The 18,835-nt window shown below is 50.4% G+C and overlaps 1 protein-coding gene across 2 annotated transcripts in view; it reads left to right on the top strand.

Moving 5' to 3' along the window:
* JAKMIP1 (janus kinase and microtubule interacting protein 1) overlaps positions 1-18,835 on the top strand; it is a 128,179-nt gene that overhangs the window by 62,290 nt on the left and 47,054 nt on the right. For both annotated transcript variants that reach the window (XM_060011810.1, XM_060011811.1), the window contains 5 exons: positions 2,833-3,327; positions 11,779-11,988; positions 12,788-12,907; positions 15,971-16,117; positions 17,047-17,187. In XM_060011810.1, the coding sequence (XP_059867793.1) occupies positions 2,833-3,327; positions 11,779-11,988; positions 12,788-12,907; positions 15,971-16,117; positions 17,047-17,187 (1,113 nt within the window). The remainder of the gene's footprint in view (positions 1-2,832; positions 3,328-11,778; positions 11,989-12,787; positions 12,908-15,970; positions 16,118-17,046; positions 17,188-18,835) is intronic.

The raw sequence follows: 18,835 nt of genomic DNA, 5'->3' as shown, positions 1-18,835 counted from the left end.
TAATCCACTAGCACCTGGATCCTCTGGCCTTCTCCCCTGGCTCATCTGTCCTCCCTCCAGCGGGGAGGGCCTGACCCCACCACCCATTTACTTAGTTATTCAGCACTCTAGTGGTTTCAGAACGGTTAACCCTCACCCCGTGGATTCAGAGGGCAGTAGAGGGAAACCTTCTAACGTGTGTGTTCAGAGGCCTGTGCTGGCCGCTGGGAAGGACTAAAGGGCGAGTGTGCGGGGGCAGAGGCAGGGCGATGGGTGAGAAGGTGACTGCCACGGTCTGGCAGAGGGCTGCTGCCGCTGGCTTGGACCAGGGTGGTCGCAGGGAACGGGGAAAAGTGGTCTAGGCCTGGAAGTGGAGACCCGGCGCTGACAGATGGGCTGAGGAGCTGGGGAAGGAGCCAAGTGGAGGCTGACTTCACTGTGCCCAGGGGGCGCTGGCAGTGCTGCCTCAGAGTTCTCCAGGCCAGCCCCTCCCACCTAGATGCCTGCCCTTTGTTGGTCACTTTGCTCTTGCCACATTTAGAGCCCAGGCGCTGAGGCAAGGCTGGTAAGGGCCCCTCTCTCCTGCTGCACCTCTGGACTTGGGGGCGGGGCACAGCTTGGAGGCAGCTGGCGAGTCAAGTGGCACATGACTTTCGTAGACCTGCTCCACTCAATGGAGTAAGGAGCGGGTGCTCTGTGCCCACCAGGGGCCACCCCGCCTCACTGTGCCACACCTGGCTCATGGCGCCTGGGCTCGGCCCTCAGCTTTTCTAGGCAGAGCTGGTGGGACCCAGCAGGGCCTTCTCCCGCAGCCCATCCACTGTTAGCCTCCCTGCCCTACACACGGGTGTCACCTGGCCCATCTCAGCTGGCCCCCTCTGCCCCTCCCAGGGGCAGGCCCGGCCTCGCCCAGGCTGCCCTGCACACGCCTCTGCTCACGCTGGCCGCATTCCTCCTTCCTTTACTGCCTGGGACCAAACTCCCCTTTATCCGCTCATCCGCTTTCAGCTTTCCTCCTCCCAACAGTCTTTGAGGGGCAGCTGTTGGTAGCCTTGTTTCCCAGGGGAGGGTCAGGAAGCTCTGGGAGGTCTGTATAGTCAGGGTTCTTCAGAGAGAAGAAGAACCAGTAGGAGAGAGATGGAGGGGGATTTGGTGTTTTCAAGAAGGTGGCTCACATGGTCACGGAGGCTGACAAATCTGAAATCGGCGGGGCAGATAGGCTGGAAATCCGAGCGAGCACTCATCTCACAGTAACGAGGCAGAATTCCTTCCTCATTGGGGGACCTCAGTCTTTTCTCTGAAGGCCTTCAACTGACTTGGTGAGGCCCACCCACATTATAGAGGGTCATCTGCTTTACTCCAGGTCTACTGATTTAAATGTTAATCACATCCTTAAAAATTCCTTCACAGCAACATCTAGACTGGTGTTTGGCCGAATGACCTGGTACCACAGCCCTGCCCAGTTGACACGTAACATTAACCATCTCGAGGTTAAGTAGTTTGCAGAGGGAAATGCACTCGTCAGTGCAGATTCGGATTCCGACAAGATCCCATCCCTTTGACTTCAAATCACCGTCAGCATCCCAGAAAGTTAGAACAGTGTTGCCTCCTTAGAAGGAGAATGCCAGAAGCATTTAGTTCCTCCCTGGGGAGATCATGTTAAATATTTAAAGTTCTGGCTTCCTGGCACTCAATCCCTTAGGAAGAGGCCAATTCTAGCTCTTGGGTGAGATGAGCCCTCTGACAGGTCCGGTCCTTGTTTTATTTCTGTGATTATGCGTGTTTGATGTAAGGAGACATTGATCTTGTATCTTTGCCTGGCCAGGTTTATTTGCTCCTTTCCCTGCTGTTATGAGTAAGGATTTATCAACCCGAGTGACATCGTGAAACTCCTCACCTAAAAGTAATTTCAGCATGTTGGTGTTCTGTAGACTGTGGTCTGGGGGAAATGTTGCCACCTTGGAAGCAGCTCATCCATGAGAGACACATTGGTTTCTGTTCTTCGGAGATTGCTGTAATTTAGAAAACGAATGGGTTCCTGTGGAATGTGTGTAATTGTGTGATATTTGAAATAAAAAGATCGAATAAAGCCTTTTGGAGTGTTTGAAGAAGACACTCCCTTGGCATATTTTACAAATAATGTTTTTTTTTTGCTGAATAGACGAATACCTTCTGGTGGGGTTAGCAGCCTGGCACCCGCAGAGCACTGGCCCTGGGGCCGGGCTCCTGGGGGTGAAGCCTGGCTCTGCCCCTTGGCAGCCCCTCATCCCAGGCAGGTCACCAGCGGCGCATCTCTGATGCTCGGCTGCCTTGTGGCAAAGCAGTTACCTCCTTCCTGGCTGCTGTGAGAGCTTCATGTGGGGGGGAGGGTCACAGAAGCCCCCAGCCCGGGCAGGAGAGCCACTCAGCAGTGAGGGCACCTCCACCCCTGCCCCTCTCTACGTCCACCTGCTCGGCCTCCTCTAACTCCAGAGTTCAGGGCATGGGCACTGGAAATTTGTTTCTGGTTTACAATCTGTTCTGCTCTGATGAGACAGATGATTTCTGCGCGGCATATTTTGTGACTGATAAACTGTCCTTCCTCGTAAATCTCCAAATTGGAAGGGATGTTAAAGCCTTACTCTCCTCTCCAACACCCTCAGATGTTTTTCCACGGCTGGGAACATCTCAACAAAATAGTAGGGAAGACTCTGCGTGGGACTGATGGAGGTGGCAGGAGGGGGAACTGGAGAGTGGGGACCGGGGGAGGGTCTCAGGGGCCTGTCACACACGAAGGGACACGGGGAGGTGGCGGCAGGCGTGGCCGGCTCCCCCAGCCCGGACCCTGACTGGCTCTCCCCCCCACGGCTGCAGGTGGGCAAACTGCGCGAGCGGCTGCAGGAGGCCAAGCTGGAGCGCGAGCAGGAGCAGCGGCGACACACGGCCTACATCTCGGAGCTCAGGGCCAAGCTGCACGAGGAGAAGACCAAGGAGCTGCAGGCGCTGCGCGAGGTGCTTATCCGCCAGCACGAGCAGGAGGCAGCGCGCACGGCCAAGATCAAGGAGGGTGAGCTGCAGCGGCTGCAGGCCACGCTGAACGTGCTGCGCGATGGTGCAGCCGACAAGGTCAAGACGGCGCTGCTGGCCGAGGCGCGTGAAGAGGCGCGCAGGGCCTTCGACGGCGAGCGCCTGCGGCTGCAGCAGGAGATCCTGGAGCTCAAGGCGGCACGCAAGCAGGCGGAGGAGGCACTCAGCAACTGCATGCAGGCCGACAAGGCCAAGGCGGCCGACCTGCGCGCTGCCTACCAGGCGCACCAGGACGAGGTGCACCGCATCAAGCGCGAGTGCGAGCGCGACATCCGCCGGCTGGTAAGTGCGCTGCCCTCTCCCCCCCACCGGCTCGAGTGCGTACCTGACCTTCCGCACACGCAGCCCATCCTCCCTGCACACATGCAAGCCCTCCTGCACACACGCAGCCCATCCTCCCTGCACACACGCACCCTGCTCCCTCTTACGCACAAGCAACTTGTCCTCCCTGCACACATGCAAGCCCTCCTTCTGCACACACGCAGCCCATCCTTCCATGACGCATGCGCCGTGTCCTCTCCACAAGCAAGTGCCCCAGTCCTCCCTCACGGAGCAGTAAATGCCGAGTTTTGGGGACCCACTGTGCTCCAGGTATGGTTCTAGACCCTGGGGTCCCAACAAAGCCCCTGCCATCCTGGGCGTGGAATGGAAGCTTTGGCAGGTCTCTCCTGTCTCTGGAAGACACCTAAGAAATTTAAGGACTGGAGGCAGAAGGACCAGGTGTTCTTTTTGGAGGCCTGGTCCAGCTGTCCATCCTAGACTGGTCACCAGTCAGTGACAGAGCATCAGTTCACAGCTTAACAAGCCAGTACCAAGAATGGCAGAAGAGATGCACTGATTTTAAATGTCTAATGTATAGAAAATCTAAGCACATACCGATACTAAGTTCTCAGAAGTATTCCCCAGCCCCTTTTCCCTTTGTGTGTGTAGGGGCGGTGTTATCACATAATAGGAAGAGAAGGCTTTGGAGAAAGTCTCTTCTGGGTGTGAATCCAGACTCCCTCACTCGTTAGCTGTGTGAGCCCAAGCAAGTTGCTTACGGTCCCTAAGCCTCTGGTGCCTCACCTACAAAAGGAGAAATAATCACGTATCTGTTACCGCATTACGAGAATTAAGTTAACTAAAGCATCTATCCGCAGCTTGTAGATTGTGTAATAGGAGACATGTAAAATATGTTCCTCTGTTACAGGAAATGTATATTTAAGGTAAATAAAATGGGGAAAAAACAAGTATTTGCACAAGAGACAGACTGAGCTTAATTTAAAACGAACCAAGGACTTGGTGTCTGTTTCCATTTCAGTGCCAAACAGAAGTATCCCCAGCTCAGGTAGTCTCAGTGTGTGGGGGCCACTTAGGAGAATAGAGTGAAAAGAATAAATGTCCATTTCTCCAGTTCTCCACGCATTTGATAAATGTCCCTCGTCAGACAGGCCTCTTGGCAACGTGTTCAGAAAGTGGCCTGCGTTTTGTTTCTTTGTCAGCTGGATTGGATTAGAAATGCAAAAGGCTTCCAGGCTTCCACTTACACAATTAACATGCCTCTTAAGAAACAGTCGAGAAGAAAAGGCAATTATGGTCAACGTGGGGCTATTGGACACATTCTTTAGACCAGTTAGGATTAGGTCTGAGAAGACTCCCCCCAATACACAGGGGCTTAAAATCTGGAAGTTATTTCTCTTTCATATACAAAATCTGTAAAGTGCTCCACAGAGTAGGGTAGGCCACAGGGCCTCTTACCTCTTCTCTCAGAAGGGGCTCTGGGATGTGGCCATGGTCCTCATGGCCCCTCATGCCATGGAGTGCCAGCCATCACATCTGCATCCCAGGTTGGCAATAGGAGGGCAGATGAAGGAGGGTATGGTCTTCATTTAAAAGCACTTTTCTTTCTGGAGGTTCTATATACCTCCACTTCCGTCTCTTTGGCCGGAAGTTACTTGCTCAGCCTCACCCAGCTGCAAGGGGAGCTGGGAAATGCATGGCAGCTCCTAATAAATCCTGGTATGGCACTCTGTTCATTTCCTAGGGCTGCTATAACAAACTCCATGGCTTATAACAACAGGAATTTATTCTCTCGCAGCTCTGGAGTCTAGAAGTCTGAAAACAAGGTGTCAGCAGGGCTGTGCCCCTCTGAGGGCTCCAGGGAAGAACCTTTTGTTTGCCTCTTCCAGGCTTGGGTGGTTGCCGGGAATCCTTGGCGTTCCTCGGCTTGCAGCTGCATGACTCCAGCCTCTGCCTCCACATGGCCTTCTCTTCCCCACGTGGCTGTGTCTTGTCGTCTTCTTATAAGGACACCAGTTACTGGATCTAGGGCCCACCGCCATCTGTTATGATTTCATCTTAGTTATATCTGTAAAGACCCTATTTCTAATAGGATCACATTCTGATTTTCCTAATAGACATGAAATTTGAGGGGGACACCATTCACCCAACTACAGGTACCAAGGAGGAGACGAGAATGGATCTTGGGGTAGCAGCTTCTTTTTCATTCTTTGATGCTCCAAACTTTGCAAATGAAGTGGAACTAACATTTATTCACAAATTGGTGGGTTCGTTGGGAGCTGACTAAACTGAGGTTTTCACTGAGACGAGTGTCCTGATGGATGTGACTGCTGAGAAATGCTTAGATTCTGTGCCTCTGGGGCTGAGAGAGGGCATAGTGAGGGCTTTGCAGGGGCTGACCCGAGTCTGAATCATGGATCTGCTTCTGACTAGTGTGTGGGCACATTCACCTCTCAGGGCCTCAAGCTTATCTGTAAGATGGAGTAAATAATGTCTACTTTGAGGGTCTTTTGAAGACTGAGAGAGAGAGTGTCTCTTAAGTACCAATGTAGTCCCGAGCTCACACTAGCACGTAAGTAAAAAGTGATAGACGTCATCCAGACTGTTGTTCTTTCCCTAACTGTATGTCAGCTAGAATCTTATGGTTGCAAGGGACAGAAATTCCACCTCACACTAGCTTAAACCATGAGTCTGCCGGCTCTCATGACTGAAGTAGCAGGACTAGCCTCAGGCATAGCCCCAGTGGCACTAATGATGTCACCCCGGACCCAGGTTTCTCAGGCTCTGCTGTGTCCCCTGATGCATCATTCTCAGGCTCTGAGCTCTCAGTGTGCTGGTGAGATGCCACCACTGTGCCAGACCCCACATCCTCACAGGAAACAGCCCAGTTGATTTACAATGTTGTGTTAGTTTCTGCTCTACAGCAAAGTGAAGCTGTTATACATATACATATATCCACTCTTTTTTAGATTCTTTTCCCATATAGGTCATTACAGAGTATTGAGTAGAGTTCTCTGTGCTATACAGTTGGTTGTTATTAGTTATCTATTTTATATATAGTAGTGTGTATATGTCAATCCCAATCTCCCAAGTTATCCCTCCCCCCCTTTCCCCCTTGGTAACCATAAGTTTATTTTCTACATCTGTGACTGTATTTCTGTTTTGTAAATAAGATCATTTGTACCATTTTTTTTAGATTCCACATATAAGTGATATCATATATTTGTCTTTCTCTGTCTGACTTACTTCACTTAGTATGACAATCTCTAGATCCATCCATGTCACTGCAAATGGCATTATTTCATTCCTTTTAATGGCTGAGTAATATTCCATTGTATATATGTACCACATCTTCTTTATCCATACCTCTGTCAAAGGACATTTAGGCTGCTTCCATGTCCTAGCTATTGTAAATAGTGCTGCAGTGAACACTGGGGTGTGAGAGAAGCTCTTTCTTAGCTCCTAAGGAGAAACAGGAGGGGCCTAGCAACACCCTCTTCGGGCCTGTTGGCTCTGATTGGGTCATGTATCCATCCCTGAACCAGTTACTGTTAGGCGGCAGAGCCATGCAGGTGATGTGAGCCAATCAGGGCCTGCCCTGGGAACTTGGAGTGATTTCAGCCCCACCCCTCTCCTGAACCACATGGTGAGAGTGGGAGTGTGGGAGAAGGGGAAATGGATGCTGGGAGGCAACCCAGGAATGTCCAGCACACTCAGGTGTTGGGGTTTGGGGAAGCTTGAGAAGCTCATTGTCAGAGGTTTACACTTCCTCAGGTCCTCAGGGCAGGGGGCAAGATCACTAAGGGCCCAGCCTGGGGGCCAGACCAGAGTCGACAAATAGTGAGAGTAGCTGTGTGAGCTGGCAGGTCTCCTGACCTCTGCAGCCTCAGGACTCTGGCTGGGGAAATGTGACAACCTAGAAAATGATGGCTCCACAATCTATTCCACATTGTCCATCCATTCCTGGATGCCATCTCCACTAGCGGAGACTGTTTTCTGGGAACCTTTCCCACATGATGGGGTGTAAGTCCTCTGCTCATTTTCTAGGATAAATGGGGAATCTGTGCTCTTCCAGGCTGAGAATTTGGATTTCCAGAGATGTCTTGCTTAAGATGCTGTTCTTTCTTGTGGGAGGAACTAGTGTAATGCAGTGGTGGAGACAGCGCTTCTGGGCTCCAGTGCAAAGCCAGGAGTGTGCAGCTGGGATGCTGAGGGGGACGGACTGGAGCCCTACCTGTTAACTTGTAACACCTCCCCAACTGGCACCACTGATTCCCCTCGATTTATCTTTTTCTCCTAGCATTAATCATGCTCTGATCTACTCCATGTTGACTTTTTTATTCTGTTTTCAGCTACCCTCCCCTCTGGAATGGAAGCTCTGAGGGCGGGGACTCTGTTTTGCTCATCAGTGTTTCCCAGCACCTGCTGATGGCACTCAATTCAGTATTTGTTGAATTAATTAAAGCATGTTTAAGTGGTTTCAATTAATGAACTTTCACTGGTTCACATTGCTTCTGGATTGAACCCTGCAGTGGCAACGGTGTTTTCTGCATCATCAAGTGCTCTTCCCTACAGCGGGGAGGTGTTCCCACCTCCGGCTCTGAAGAGCGGGGAGCTGCGGGTGACCGCCACCAGGGGGAGCAGCAGGCACATTCTGCAGCTGCTGCAGGAGAAGCTGCACCGGGCACACCCTTGGCTGGAGTTCCAGGAAACTGTCATGGGGAGGTGGTTGGGGAGTATCCTTTTTTCTTCTAAAGAAAGGCCACTCAAAGAGCTTGTCAGAGCTCTGGGACTTTGCTTGAAAGCCTCAGTCTGGAGGTTGGGGGTACCATTTGCTGCCTTCTGTAAACTGTATTTTGTAAGTTTTTCATGGTCTGCTGTTTAAATCAGATAGCCTTCTGTTATGCAGGAGCTAAAGTAGATTACTAGTGGCCGCTAACATTGATTGTGTGCTTGTAAGATGCCAGGCTCTGTGCTAAATTCTTCCCGTGGTTGAAGTCTCCCCCCAGTTGGACGGGGTGTTCTCAGTGTCCCCACATTACCGAAGCTGAGGCTAAGAGGGGTGGCCCAGTCTGCCCAGAGTCACACAGCAGGTAGGGGCGGGGATTTGAGCTAGCTTCTGTCTGCCCTCAGGGCAGGGCTCCTAACTAGCATTCTCTGCTGTAGCGATGTTTCAAGTTACAATCAGCTTTAGTTTGTTACCCTCTGAGAGTGTGATGAGTGAGAAGGGCATTTGTATTAGTTTCCTGGGGCTGCCTTAACAAATGGCCACAAACTCAGTGGCTTAAAACAACGGAAGTTTACTCTCTCACTGCTCTGGACTCCAGAAGTCCAAACTCAAGGTGTCAGCTGGGCTGTGCCCCACTGAAGGCTCTCGGGGAAGACCCTTCCTTGCCCTTACAGCTTCTGATGGCTCCAAGAGTTCCTGGGCCTGTGGCTGCACCACTCCAATCTCTGCCTCCCTCTTACATGGTGATAAATGGAATATTTCCTGCCATACCAATAAACAAAGGATGTCACAGTCATCAACGACTGCAGCCCTTCAACGTGAGCCGGTGAGCTCTGAGGAAACTCAAGGCTGACAAGAATACCTGCCATCTAGCAGCCCTCAGACTGCAGCCACTCCCTGCAGCGGTGAGCCCTGAGGAAACTCAGGGTGTGAAAATACAGGATACTGGCCCCAGGTAGCTGAGGTGCATATCAAAGGAATGATTTCAGTGAGCCCAGACTCTTGCATCTTCCCATACATAGGAAAGCACTAAATTCCTTTACTTGAGATATCTGGTTTTCTTTAATTAACAATCATCTTTTGACGTTCCCTACTACTTTGCCTTTGTCGCAAAAACTCCCCTATATCCTGGCTCCTCCCCTCGCCTCCTCCGAGCAGTTTCTCAGAGTTGCCTGAAACGCTGTCTCCTGGGCTGCGGTCCTCATTTTGCCCCCAATAAAACTTAACTCGCAACTCTCACATTGTGCTTTTTTTTTAAGTCAGCAATGGCCTCCCCTCTGTTTTTTTTCTTTGGTCTGCGTCTTCTCTTTGTCCTATGAAGACACTTGTCATTGGATTTAGGACCCAGCCAGTTAATCCAGGACGATTTCCTCATGTTAAGATCCTTAATTACGCCTGCAAAGACCGTTTTCCCAAAAAAGGTCCCATTCACAGATATCTGAAGTTAGGATGTGGACATGTCTGTTTAGGAACCACAATTCAAACAACTGCAATATTCATTCATTCATTTCCTCAATATTTGCACACCTAATGGAAACAAAAGTCTAGGAAAGACAGGAACTACTATTTATTGAGACCTACTATGTACATGCAGCAATTATAATTAGAGCTAATGTTTATTTTATGCCTACTGCGTGCCAGGCGGTTTTTATGTGTTAGTGTATTTCATCCTCAAAACATCCCTATTATTATCCCCATTTCACAGATCGAAAACTGAGGCTTAGGAAGAAATCAAGTAACTAAACCAAGGTGACAGAGCCAATAAGTGGTGGCATCAGGGCTAGAACCCAGGCAGTCTGGGCCCAGTGGCCTTGCTCCTAAGCAGCCTGCCTGTCTCTGCTGTACCCTTCAGCCCTCACAGCTCCCCTTCCAGGTGGATGTTCCTACATCCCCATTTTACAGGTGAGGAGCCTGAAGCTTAGAGAGGTTGAGTGACTTGCCAGAGGTCACACAGCTTGCCAGTGGGGATTAGTCTCCAGTTAATACTTTTGTACGCCATGCACAGTGCTTTTTCCTCTGTGCCACGTTGCTTTATATCAGTTGGCTTTAACCTTTACGTTGGGTAATCAAGGTAGTATCCACGTTACACTGCCTAGTACAGGCCCGCTCATGGGGGGCACTCACAGGTATGTGTTAAATAAATCCCCATCATATAGACTTTGTCCAGATTTCGTTGAAACCATCCTTACTAAAGCATTAGTATTCTTTTCAGAACTTTTTAATGTACCTTATCTCAGATAGAATTTATTCCTAAGTCCCATGATGATAGTAATCACTGTAGCCGAAACTCTTATGGTTTTTGTCAATTAATGAAACTCTAGTACTTGGGAAATTTTCTCTTTTAACACCTGTATTAGTTTCCTAGGACTGCCGTTACAAAGTACCATGAACTGGGTGGCTTAAACAACAGAAATTTATTCACTCACAGTTTTGGAAGCTAGAGGTCTGAAATCAAGGTGTCGGAGGACCATGTTTTCTGAAGGCTATAGGGGAGGATCCTTCCTGCTGCTTCCGGCTTCTGGAGGCTCCAGGCGTTCCTTGGCTTGTGACCACATCACTCCAGTCTCTGCCTCCATCTTCTCCCTGTGTGTCTCTCCTCTTATAAGGACACCAGTCGTTAGGGCCCACCCGACTCCACTGTGACCTCATCTTAACTAATTATATCCGCAAAGACCCTATTTCCAAATGAGGTCACATTCTCAGGTTGTAGGAAGGATATGGATTTAGGGGAGGGGCACCCCAGTATAGCACCCTTACTGGGGCAGTTTCCCAGCTGTTGGCTTTGTGTTCAGAAACAATCGAAGTGTATGGCCCGGGGCAGAAGCTCCCTCCTCCGTAAGCTTCTTTCTGCTTGGTTTCCTCTAGGGAATGTGGGGCGAGGCTGGGCTGGGGGAGCTGGGGCTCACGCTGAGGCTCAAATGTGGGGAGGCTGAGGTGCTTTGGAGGCCCCAGAAGCATCCAGTCGGCTCTCTGACCGCGGGACCCTGAGAGACGTCAGGGCGGAGGGAGGAGGTTGGAGTGTCAGCTGCACACGGGGAGTTAGCATGGGTGAGGATGCGGCTGGCTGAGGAGAGGATACAGACTGGGAAGAGAGCCAAGCCTTGGAAACTACAGATTTCAATGGTGACCAGGGCAGGGCGAGAAGAAGATGGAAGCAGTGAAGTCCCACAGAGGGCGCGAGGGTGGGAGCAGTTCACGTAGCTGGAGTGGGCGACAGTGTCAGACGGGGTGAGAAGGAGAGAGGATGGAAAATTGTTCAGTGAGTTTGCGGGCCAGGAGAGCGTTGGAGACGTTAGCAAGAGCCGTTTACTGGAGGGGTGGGGACGTGGCCAGACAGGAGTGGGAGAGAGGACGACCAACTCTGTGAAGAAGCTGAGCTGCTGGAGGGCCAGGGGGTGATGGCTGGAGGGCCCTGGCAGGTCAGGATTTGACTTTATTTCATTAAGGTGAGAGAGATACGAGCACTGATCAGTTTCGAGGGTAAGTGTCTGGTTGACCATATAGGTCGTTGAACCCACAGCTCTGTGCTCCTCTGTGCTGGGGGCGGTGACGGCGGAGCAGGGCCTGGGCTGTGCACTATGGTGTCTCTCTGTCCTGTGTTGCTGAGTTCAGCTGCCCCAGGTCCATGGACCTGCTGCACCTTTCCCTGGGCCTAAGGCCAGCAAAAGAGAGCTTTCCCTGGTCACGAGCCCCTACAATTGAATGCTTATTCTTTCTCTTTCCAGATGGATGAGATCAAGGGAAAAGATCGTGTGATTCTGGCCTTGGAGAAGGAACTCGGTGTGCAGACTGGGCAGACCCAGAAGCTGCTTCTTCAGAAAGAGGCTTTGGATGAGCAGTTGGTTCAGGTCAGAGAGGCTGAGCGGTACCACGGTAGTCCAAAGAGAGAGCTCCCACCTGGCATAGGGGACATGACCGAGCTCATGGGTGTCCAGGTGAGGGGCTTATGCAAGCACTGGGGCCTCAGAGCTGACCACCTACCTGTCCTTCCTCCTACTGGTCATTCTTCTGGCGAACTTGCCTGCCTGCCTGCCTTTCCCCCACCCCTCCCCCTTCCCTCCCATCCATCTGTGCGTCCTTCCTTCCCTCCCTTACCCCTTCCTCCCCAAACGTGAGCTCAGTTGAAAAGAAATGAAAACATGAGTGCCGAGTATACAGTGAGAGCTCAGAAAGGGACCCAGTCAGATCAGGACATGACTTAAAGGCAGAGCTCTGCCCATGAGGAGAGCTCAGCCAGCAGAGAGGGCACCTGGGGCCACAGCTTGGTACTTATCAGGCACAGAGGAGGCCAAAGCTGCATTCCTTCATTCATTCCCTCATTCATTCATTCACTAAATACTCAAGTGTCTGTTGAGTGTGCTGTGTGCAGACACCACGTGAGGTGCTGGCGTCTCAGTGGTGAGTGAGGTGGGCACAGTGCCTGCCCTTGAGGAGCGTCCTGGAACTCTGTGACTGTGCCTTTGTCAGAGATGCTTGGCGGGCAGGGGTTGGGACGGGAAGGTCCCCAGATACCACGTTCAGATGTCAGGGAGCCTCTGGAGGGTTTGAGGTCTTGTCGCCTTTGAGATGAAGTCTTTCCACCTGTTGCTTGATTTGGGGGAGCCCCAGCATGGCGCACGGTCCTCCTAGTGAGGAGCTCACCTTTGCCCTCAGAGTTTTCCACAAAGGGTCCACAGAGCGCTTTGACTCAGTTAAGCTTTTTCAAAGTATGTTTGTATCTTGCTTCTTTTTTAGGATCAGCATATGGACGAGCGAGATGTGCGGCGATTTCAGCTAAAAATTGCTGAACTGAATTCGGTGATACGGAAGCTGGAAGACAGAAATACCCTCTTGGCAGACGAGAGGAATGAACTGGTAATCAGCCCCCAAGAGGCAGATGGCGCCTTGGGATGCAGGAAAGCAGCCCCGGGGCCACAAACCACGCCCTAAACAGGAAGTTAACGCACAGGCCATCTGGTTTTCTCTACTTTCCTTCTCATTTCTTCCTGATTAAAAATCTAACACTCGCTTGTTGAGGAAACCTGTTAGTGCCCTTGATTCTGTAGGAATTTATCCTGAGCTGACAATCAGAGAAGTTCAGTGAGGGGTGTGGACAGGGTTTTCATTGCAGTGTTGTTTATAGTAGCAACCGAAACCGAACCAAAACAAAAACCAAGCCCCACCTAAGTATTGATCAAAATAATTATGGAACATTTATGCAGTGAGTTGCGTGCAGTCATTAAGAATGATGTTATAGGTCACGTTTATTTGCCATAGAAATTTGTTCACGATGAATTAAATGATAAAAGCAGTCTACAGAACAAAAATACATTGTCATCCTCCTGGATTTTGGAAGTTGTTTTAGGTGGTGTGATTATGGATAATTTTTATTTTTTGCTTATCTATTTACTTTCTTTTGCATAAAAGTTCACATATTTCTAATTTTAAAAGTAGTGAATGTGAACTTCTGGTTAAAAAAAAATAAATCTCTAGTAAGAATAGCAATTTCTTGAATATGTTTAAGTTTGCTGGATAAACAATTAACCTAATTTTTATGTAGTGGTAGTCAACACGTACAAATGTCTTGACAAGTGTCTCGTAATATTTCTCTTTATTCTAAATTTTATTATGAAAGTAAGTGTATCAATATATTTGAAAAACATGGGAGATGAAAAGTGTTAAAAAGTGTCACCTCTTCACAATTTTAACAGGATCAGAATAAATTCATTTCCTTCCAGTATTTTTAAAGGCATATTTTTATATAGTTTTCATCAGACTGTACATCTAATATTATGTCTCCACTTTTCATTTAAATATTCATGAGCTTAAAAAAAAATCCCTCATGAGAGGCAAAATAGTTTACTAAGTGGATTAGAAAAAAAAATATCTTGCTTGAAACAATGCAAACCTTCTGAAGTGTTTAAAGTAAGAATCAATAAGCTGGCCAGCACTGGGATCTTAAAATCATGAGGTGACTTCTGTTAACAGTTTGAGGTGATTCTCACGTGTTTTTAACGCTTATGCAAATATTTTGACACCCACGAAGAGCCTTTTTCTTATTGTTTTGTGGTTACAAACGGGACATTTTCCCTGTGTAATATTGTTCTGCAACTTGCTTTTTTCGCTTGCTGTGCCAATTACAGTGCTCCCCAGCAATGCGCGAAGATCCACCTTTGTCTTTGTAACCGCTGCATCATACTCTGTTGGTTTATTGAATGGTTTATTCAACCATTCCTCTACTGGTGAAGATTTAGGCCGTTGCGCGTTTCCTTGCTGTTGTAAACAGTGCCTCACAGAAGATACATTTCTGTCTTTACCGACTTGAACCTTTATTTCTGCAGGATAGATTTCTAGAGGTACAATGTATGAGTCAAGGTACATGTTATACTTTAATGGCTACCATCAGTGTTTTATCTTAACTTTCACAGCCTGGTAACCAAAAGCAGGGGTGTGCAGTCAGTCCCTTGTGTTTGGTTCTTGGTCTTGGCACTTTCTATGTGGTACATCACCCCACCTCTTTGTAGCCAGGTTCTTTGTCTGTGGAATGGGGATGGGGATGGGCCCCCTCCTAGGGCGGTGGTGAGGGCTAAATGAGAGGGGATGCCTGGAAGTTCCGAACATCGTTTTGGACACATGGCGAGTACTTGATAGATGCAGTGGTTCTTGTGATTGTCGTGATACTGGTAAATATTTTAAATTGTTTATGTTTTTCATCCATTAAAATGACCCTGCGAAGACTCTCACTATGCATTTAGTTCTCATAACAAGTCTCTGAGGCAGATACTACCATCATTCCCATCTTATAGAAGAGGGAACTGAGGCTGAAAACTCGGCGGTGGTCGTGCAGCTAGTGTGTATGTCACGGAGGACACTGTACTCAGAAGGGAAAAGAGTGGGCGCCTCTAATGGAGCAGCCTCCCAGTCCCAGCTCCCCCTCCCCCTCGCCTGTCATCTCTCGTGTCTCTGTCTCGCTGGACTGGCCTCCACACAGCAGTCAGAGGGATGGATTGTTCTAGAAGGCATTCCTGACCACAGAGTGCTCCTGCCTCAAAGCCCTGGGGGCGGCAGGAGTGTGGCTGCAGGTGGAAACAAATGGCAGAGCTCTCAGCTCCCTAAATCAGACCTCACCATGCCCGCCCCTGCTCTGCCCATCCCGCAAACTCCTTGCTCCCGCTGCACTCAGCGACGCGCCGTCTTCTTGTCCGTTCTGAACCCCTGGATGTGTGGTTCCCCGGCCTGGCGTGTCCACCGGCTCCTGTCTCACTGTGTTCTTACCTCTGTTACCGTCTTTGTCCTCTTCTCTCGTCTGTTGGACGGTCACCCCATCGTGTCATCCCTTTGACCCAACTCCCAGCACAGGGCCCGGGCCCAAGAGGGGCTCCTCAGATGCTGATGGGATGAGAGAGACTGGAAGGACACCTCGTCAGTCATAGGGACTGTGCTCAGAGGACTCAGGGCGTGGCTCCAGGGCTGGATGGAGCCCTGAGCATTGAGGCTGGCATTGAGCAGGGCCAAGGGATCGTCTGTTGTCTGAAAAGTGTTGAGCTTTCGGCTAGGTCTCTACCTGGAGAGGAATGGTGGCCAGGAGGAGCTAGGTAGCTGGAATGACCTTTATGCATATGACCCATGACCTCTGGGGGTTATGCCCGGAGGTAAAGGAAGTGTGGAAGAGGCTCAGGCCGCTTGCCGGCAGGGACGACCTGAGGGAGGTCTCTGGGCCTCCGTGTTGGGCTGCACCCCCTCCTGTTGCCCTGCCCGAGGCCCTCTCAGGCTCAGGTGGGAGCCTGCATTTGGAAGCCAGGTGTCTGTGGGCTCTTCGTGGTGTTTGCACCACCCAGGAGATGTGGTCCCAAGCAGCGGCAGCTCCAGGCCAGGGGGCATCTCCACTGGCCTCTGAGGTTGTCTCTTACAGCTGCTGCCCTCTCTGTCTGGCCGCAGCTGAAACGCTCCCGTGAGACCGAGGTCCAGCTGAAGCCCCTGGTGGAGAAGAACAAGCGAATGAACAAGAAGAACGAGGACTTGCTGCAGAGCATCCAGAGGATGGAGGAGAAGATCAAGAATCTCACGCGGGAAAACGTGGAGATGGTAAGTCATCGTCTCGGAGGCCTTGTCTCTGCCCGGGCTCCTCCAGCTCCTGGCCCTCACCGTACACGTTCCCTGGGGCCACCTCCTACCCACCTTCCCCAGGAAGCCTGCCGAGCGGTCTCAGTCTGCACCCGTCCCTCCTGCCTCTGTTCTCCACAGTTCACAGCACTGTGGGCATCTGTGCCTGACAGAGAGCCCGGGGCAGTCAGACAGTGGGTCTCCACCCAGGGTCCTTAGGCCCAGCCCTCATTCTCTCAGCTTCCTCATCTGTGAACTGGGAAGGAAAATATCAGTGCTGTGGGTTTAAGGAGAGGATGAGTGATGGCGTAAAACATTCTCACAGAAAACCCGGTGCACTGACGAAGCTCAGTACATGAATGATTACAATTTTGCTCTGAGTGCTTTGAATTTGGGCCTTTTATTTGCTCCAACAAGAATGACTGGTCTTTGTGGTCAGGGTGGTGTCTTGCAGTTGATGGTTTAAGGAATACTCTGAGGTTCATTGTCTAAACTAGTGTCAGTCATGCCCATTTTACAGCTGAGAAGACTGAGGCTCCGGGAGACAGAACACCCTTCTCCCACGCCCTGGCAGGTCCAGGTGTGAGTGTGTGTCGTTACCATGTGTTCCGTGCTCTCTTTCCCCAGCGACCAAGCTTTCCAGGCTTGGTGCAGACACCCACCTCTCCCCACCCCAGTGCCCACCCAGCCCTTCCTGTCAGCGTCAGGCACAGTCAGCCACACCTCGGGCCTGACTCTGGTCTGCAGCTGTCCACTCCTCCAGCTTGACGACCTGGGGGCTCTCATCCCTCCCTCCATTCTTCCATCCCATATCCCCAAGCCCACACTCCATGCCCTGACGCACACGGTGGCTTCCTATCAAGTGTTGTAGATGAGTGGCCCTGCAGTGCCCTCTCTTCCCTTGGCTGCAGAAAGAGAAGCTGTCGGCACAGGCGTCCCTGAAGAGGCACACTTCCTTGAATGACCTCAGTTTGACGAGGGACGAGCAGGAAATCGAGTTCCTGCGCCTGCAGGTGCTGGAGCAGCAGCATGTCATCGACGATCTCTCGCTGGTATGTCTGCATGAGCGTGAGCGACAGCCCTCCGTGGGGCGCATGAGACCCAGGCCCCGGGAATGGCAGCAGGGCTGCAGGGCGATGCTGCTGGCAGGGTGGGATCTCACAGAGCTCCTCCTGGTGATGGGCACCTTCCCCCTTTGTTCTTCCAGAAAGCAGCCTCCACTTGTTTATATGACATCACTGGTATCTGGGAGCGGTTTTCATGGCTGCTCTTTTTCTCAAATCTTATCCCTAGTTTGCTGCCATTGAGAAGCAGCATCAGTTTTTTAAAAAGAGCCTTCTGGCCTCTACAGAGTGGGCATGATCTGTCCCCAAGAAATCTATTTTCTTTTCTTCTAGCCTAGTTGTTGCAGACCGTGAACTTGAAAACTGGAACCTTGTGATCAGAGCAGAATTTGAAGGACTTGTTAAGACTGTGTGTGTGTGTGTGTGTGTGTGTGTGCGGGGCATCATTAAGGGGGTTGTATGTCTTAAGTAGGTGGAGTGTTACACCCAGAGAATTCTGCACCTCTTTGTGGAAGGAGCTTAGGAACCAGGAAGGGAGCATCTATAGTGAGCTTTAGTTGCATCTTAGAAGCAAAGTGTGTTCTGCTTGCCCAAGGGGGTATGTGATGCTTCCGTTAGTGGATCTTCAAAAAGTAGAAAAGCCAGTGATCAAAATTATAGAAAAGGCTTTGACTGTAATTGTCCAATTCATTTTGCTTTCCTATCTCTCTATCTCTACTCCTTCCTTTTCTCCTTCCACTCACCCATACATCCTCCCTCCCATCCCTCCATCCATCTTCCCATCGTCCCCTTCCTCCACCCATCCCTTCTTCCCTCCATCCCACCTTCATTCCAACCATCATCTAATCATTTATCCTTCCATTCATCTTTGCTTCATTACACGAAAGTCTTTATGCCACATAAGATGAAAAAAACACACTCAACAAAACAATGATAGAGTTGAAAGAGGAAGATTAACAGATAAGACTAGAGAAAATGAAGATAGCAGCATCAGTTAAGATCAGCAGGGACACATGGGTGGACCATATGGGCTGTGGCCAAGCACCAGATTTGTCTCTGGGTTTCCTGGCAGCCAAAGAGAATAGGAACATTTGATTAGGAAGGAGAGAATTTACTGGTTTTATCTGGGGCAGAATGCTGCTACTCCTGCTACTACTCGATGGATGCCATTTCTACTGACAAGAACCACAGGTACCCACAGTCTCTGAAGGGCGTGTTCCAGTCCATATAGCAAAGGAAGAACCTGAGAGTCAGAGAAATGAGGTGTGTCACCTGACCAGGAGGAGGCCCCATGGGGACTTGGCCCCAGCTCTGTCTGAGATCAAAGCTGCAAGCTTTTTTATTTTCTGCTGGGATCACTGACAGCTGATGTCTAGTCAACACTGCCTAAAGTTTTATAGCTTACAGCCCCAGAGACAGACAGGCTGGAGTTTTACAAGATTGGCAAATCTTGGCATTTTTTCTGGGATGGTCCATGTCCAGTTAACGGCATGGCTCTGTAGCTGTCAGTTCTGAGAAGCAGCCATGCCTTGGGTGCTCAGAACCTGGACTGACCCAGGCCTGGTGCAGACAGGTAGGCACAGCAGCATTGTAAGTTATGCCCTCTGAAGTCAGCTGGGTTGGTGGATGTGATGTG

The sequence above is a fragment of the Delphinus delphis genome, chromosome 5 (assembly GCF_949987515.2).
Source record: "Delphinus delphis chromosome 5, mDelDel1.2, whole genome shotgun sequence".
Lineage (NCBI taxonomy): Eukaryota > Metazoa > Chordata > Mammalia > Artiodactyla > Delphinidae > Delphinus > Delphinus delphis.
This window is presented reverse-complemented; position numbering and strand designations above follow the sequence as displayed.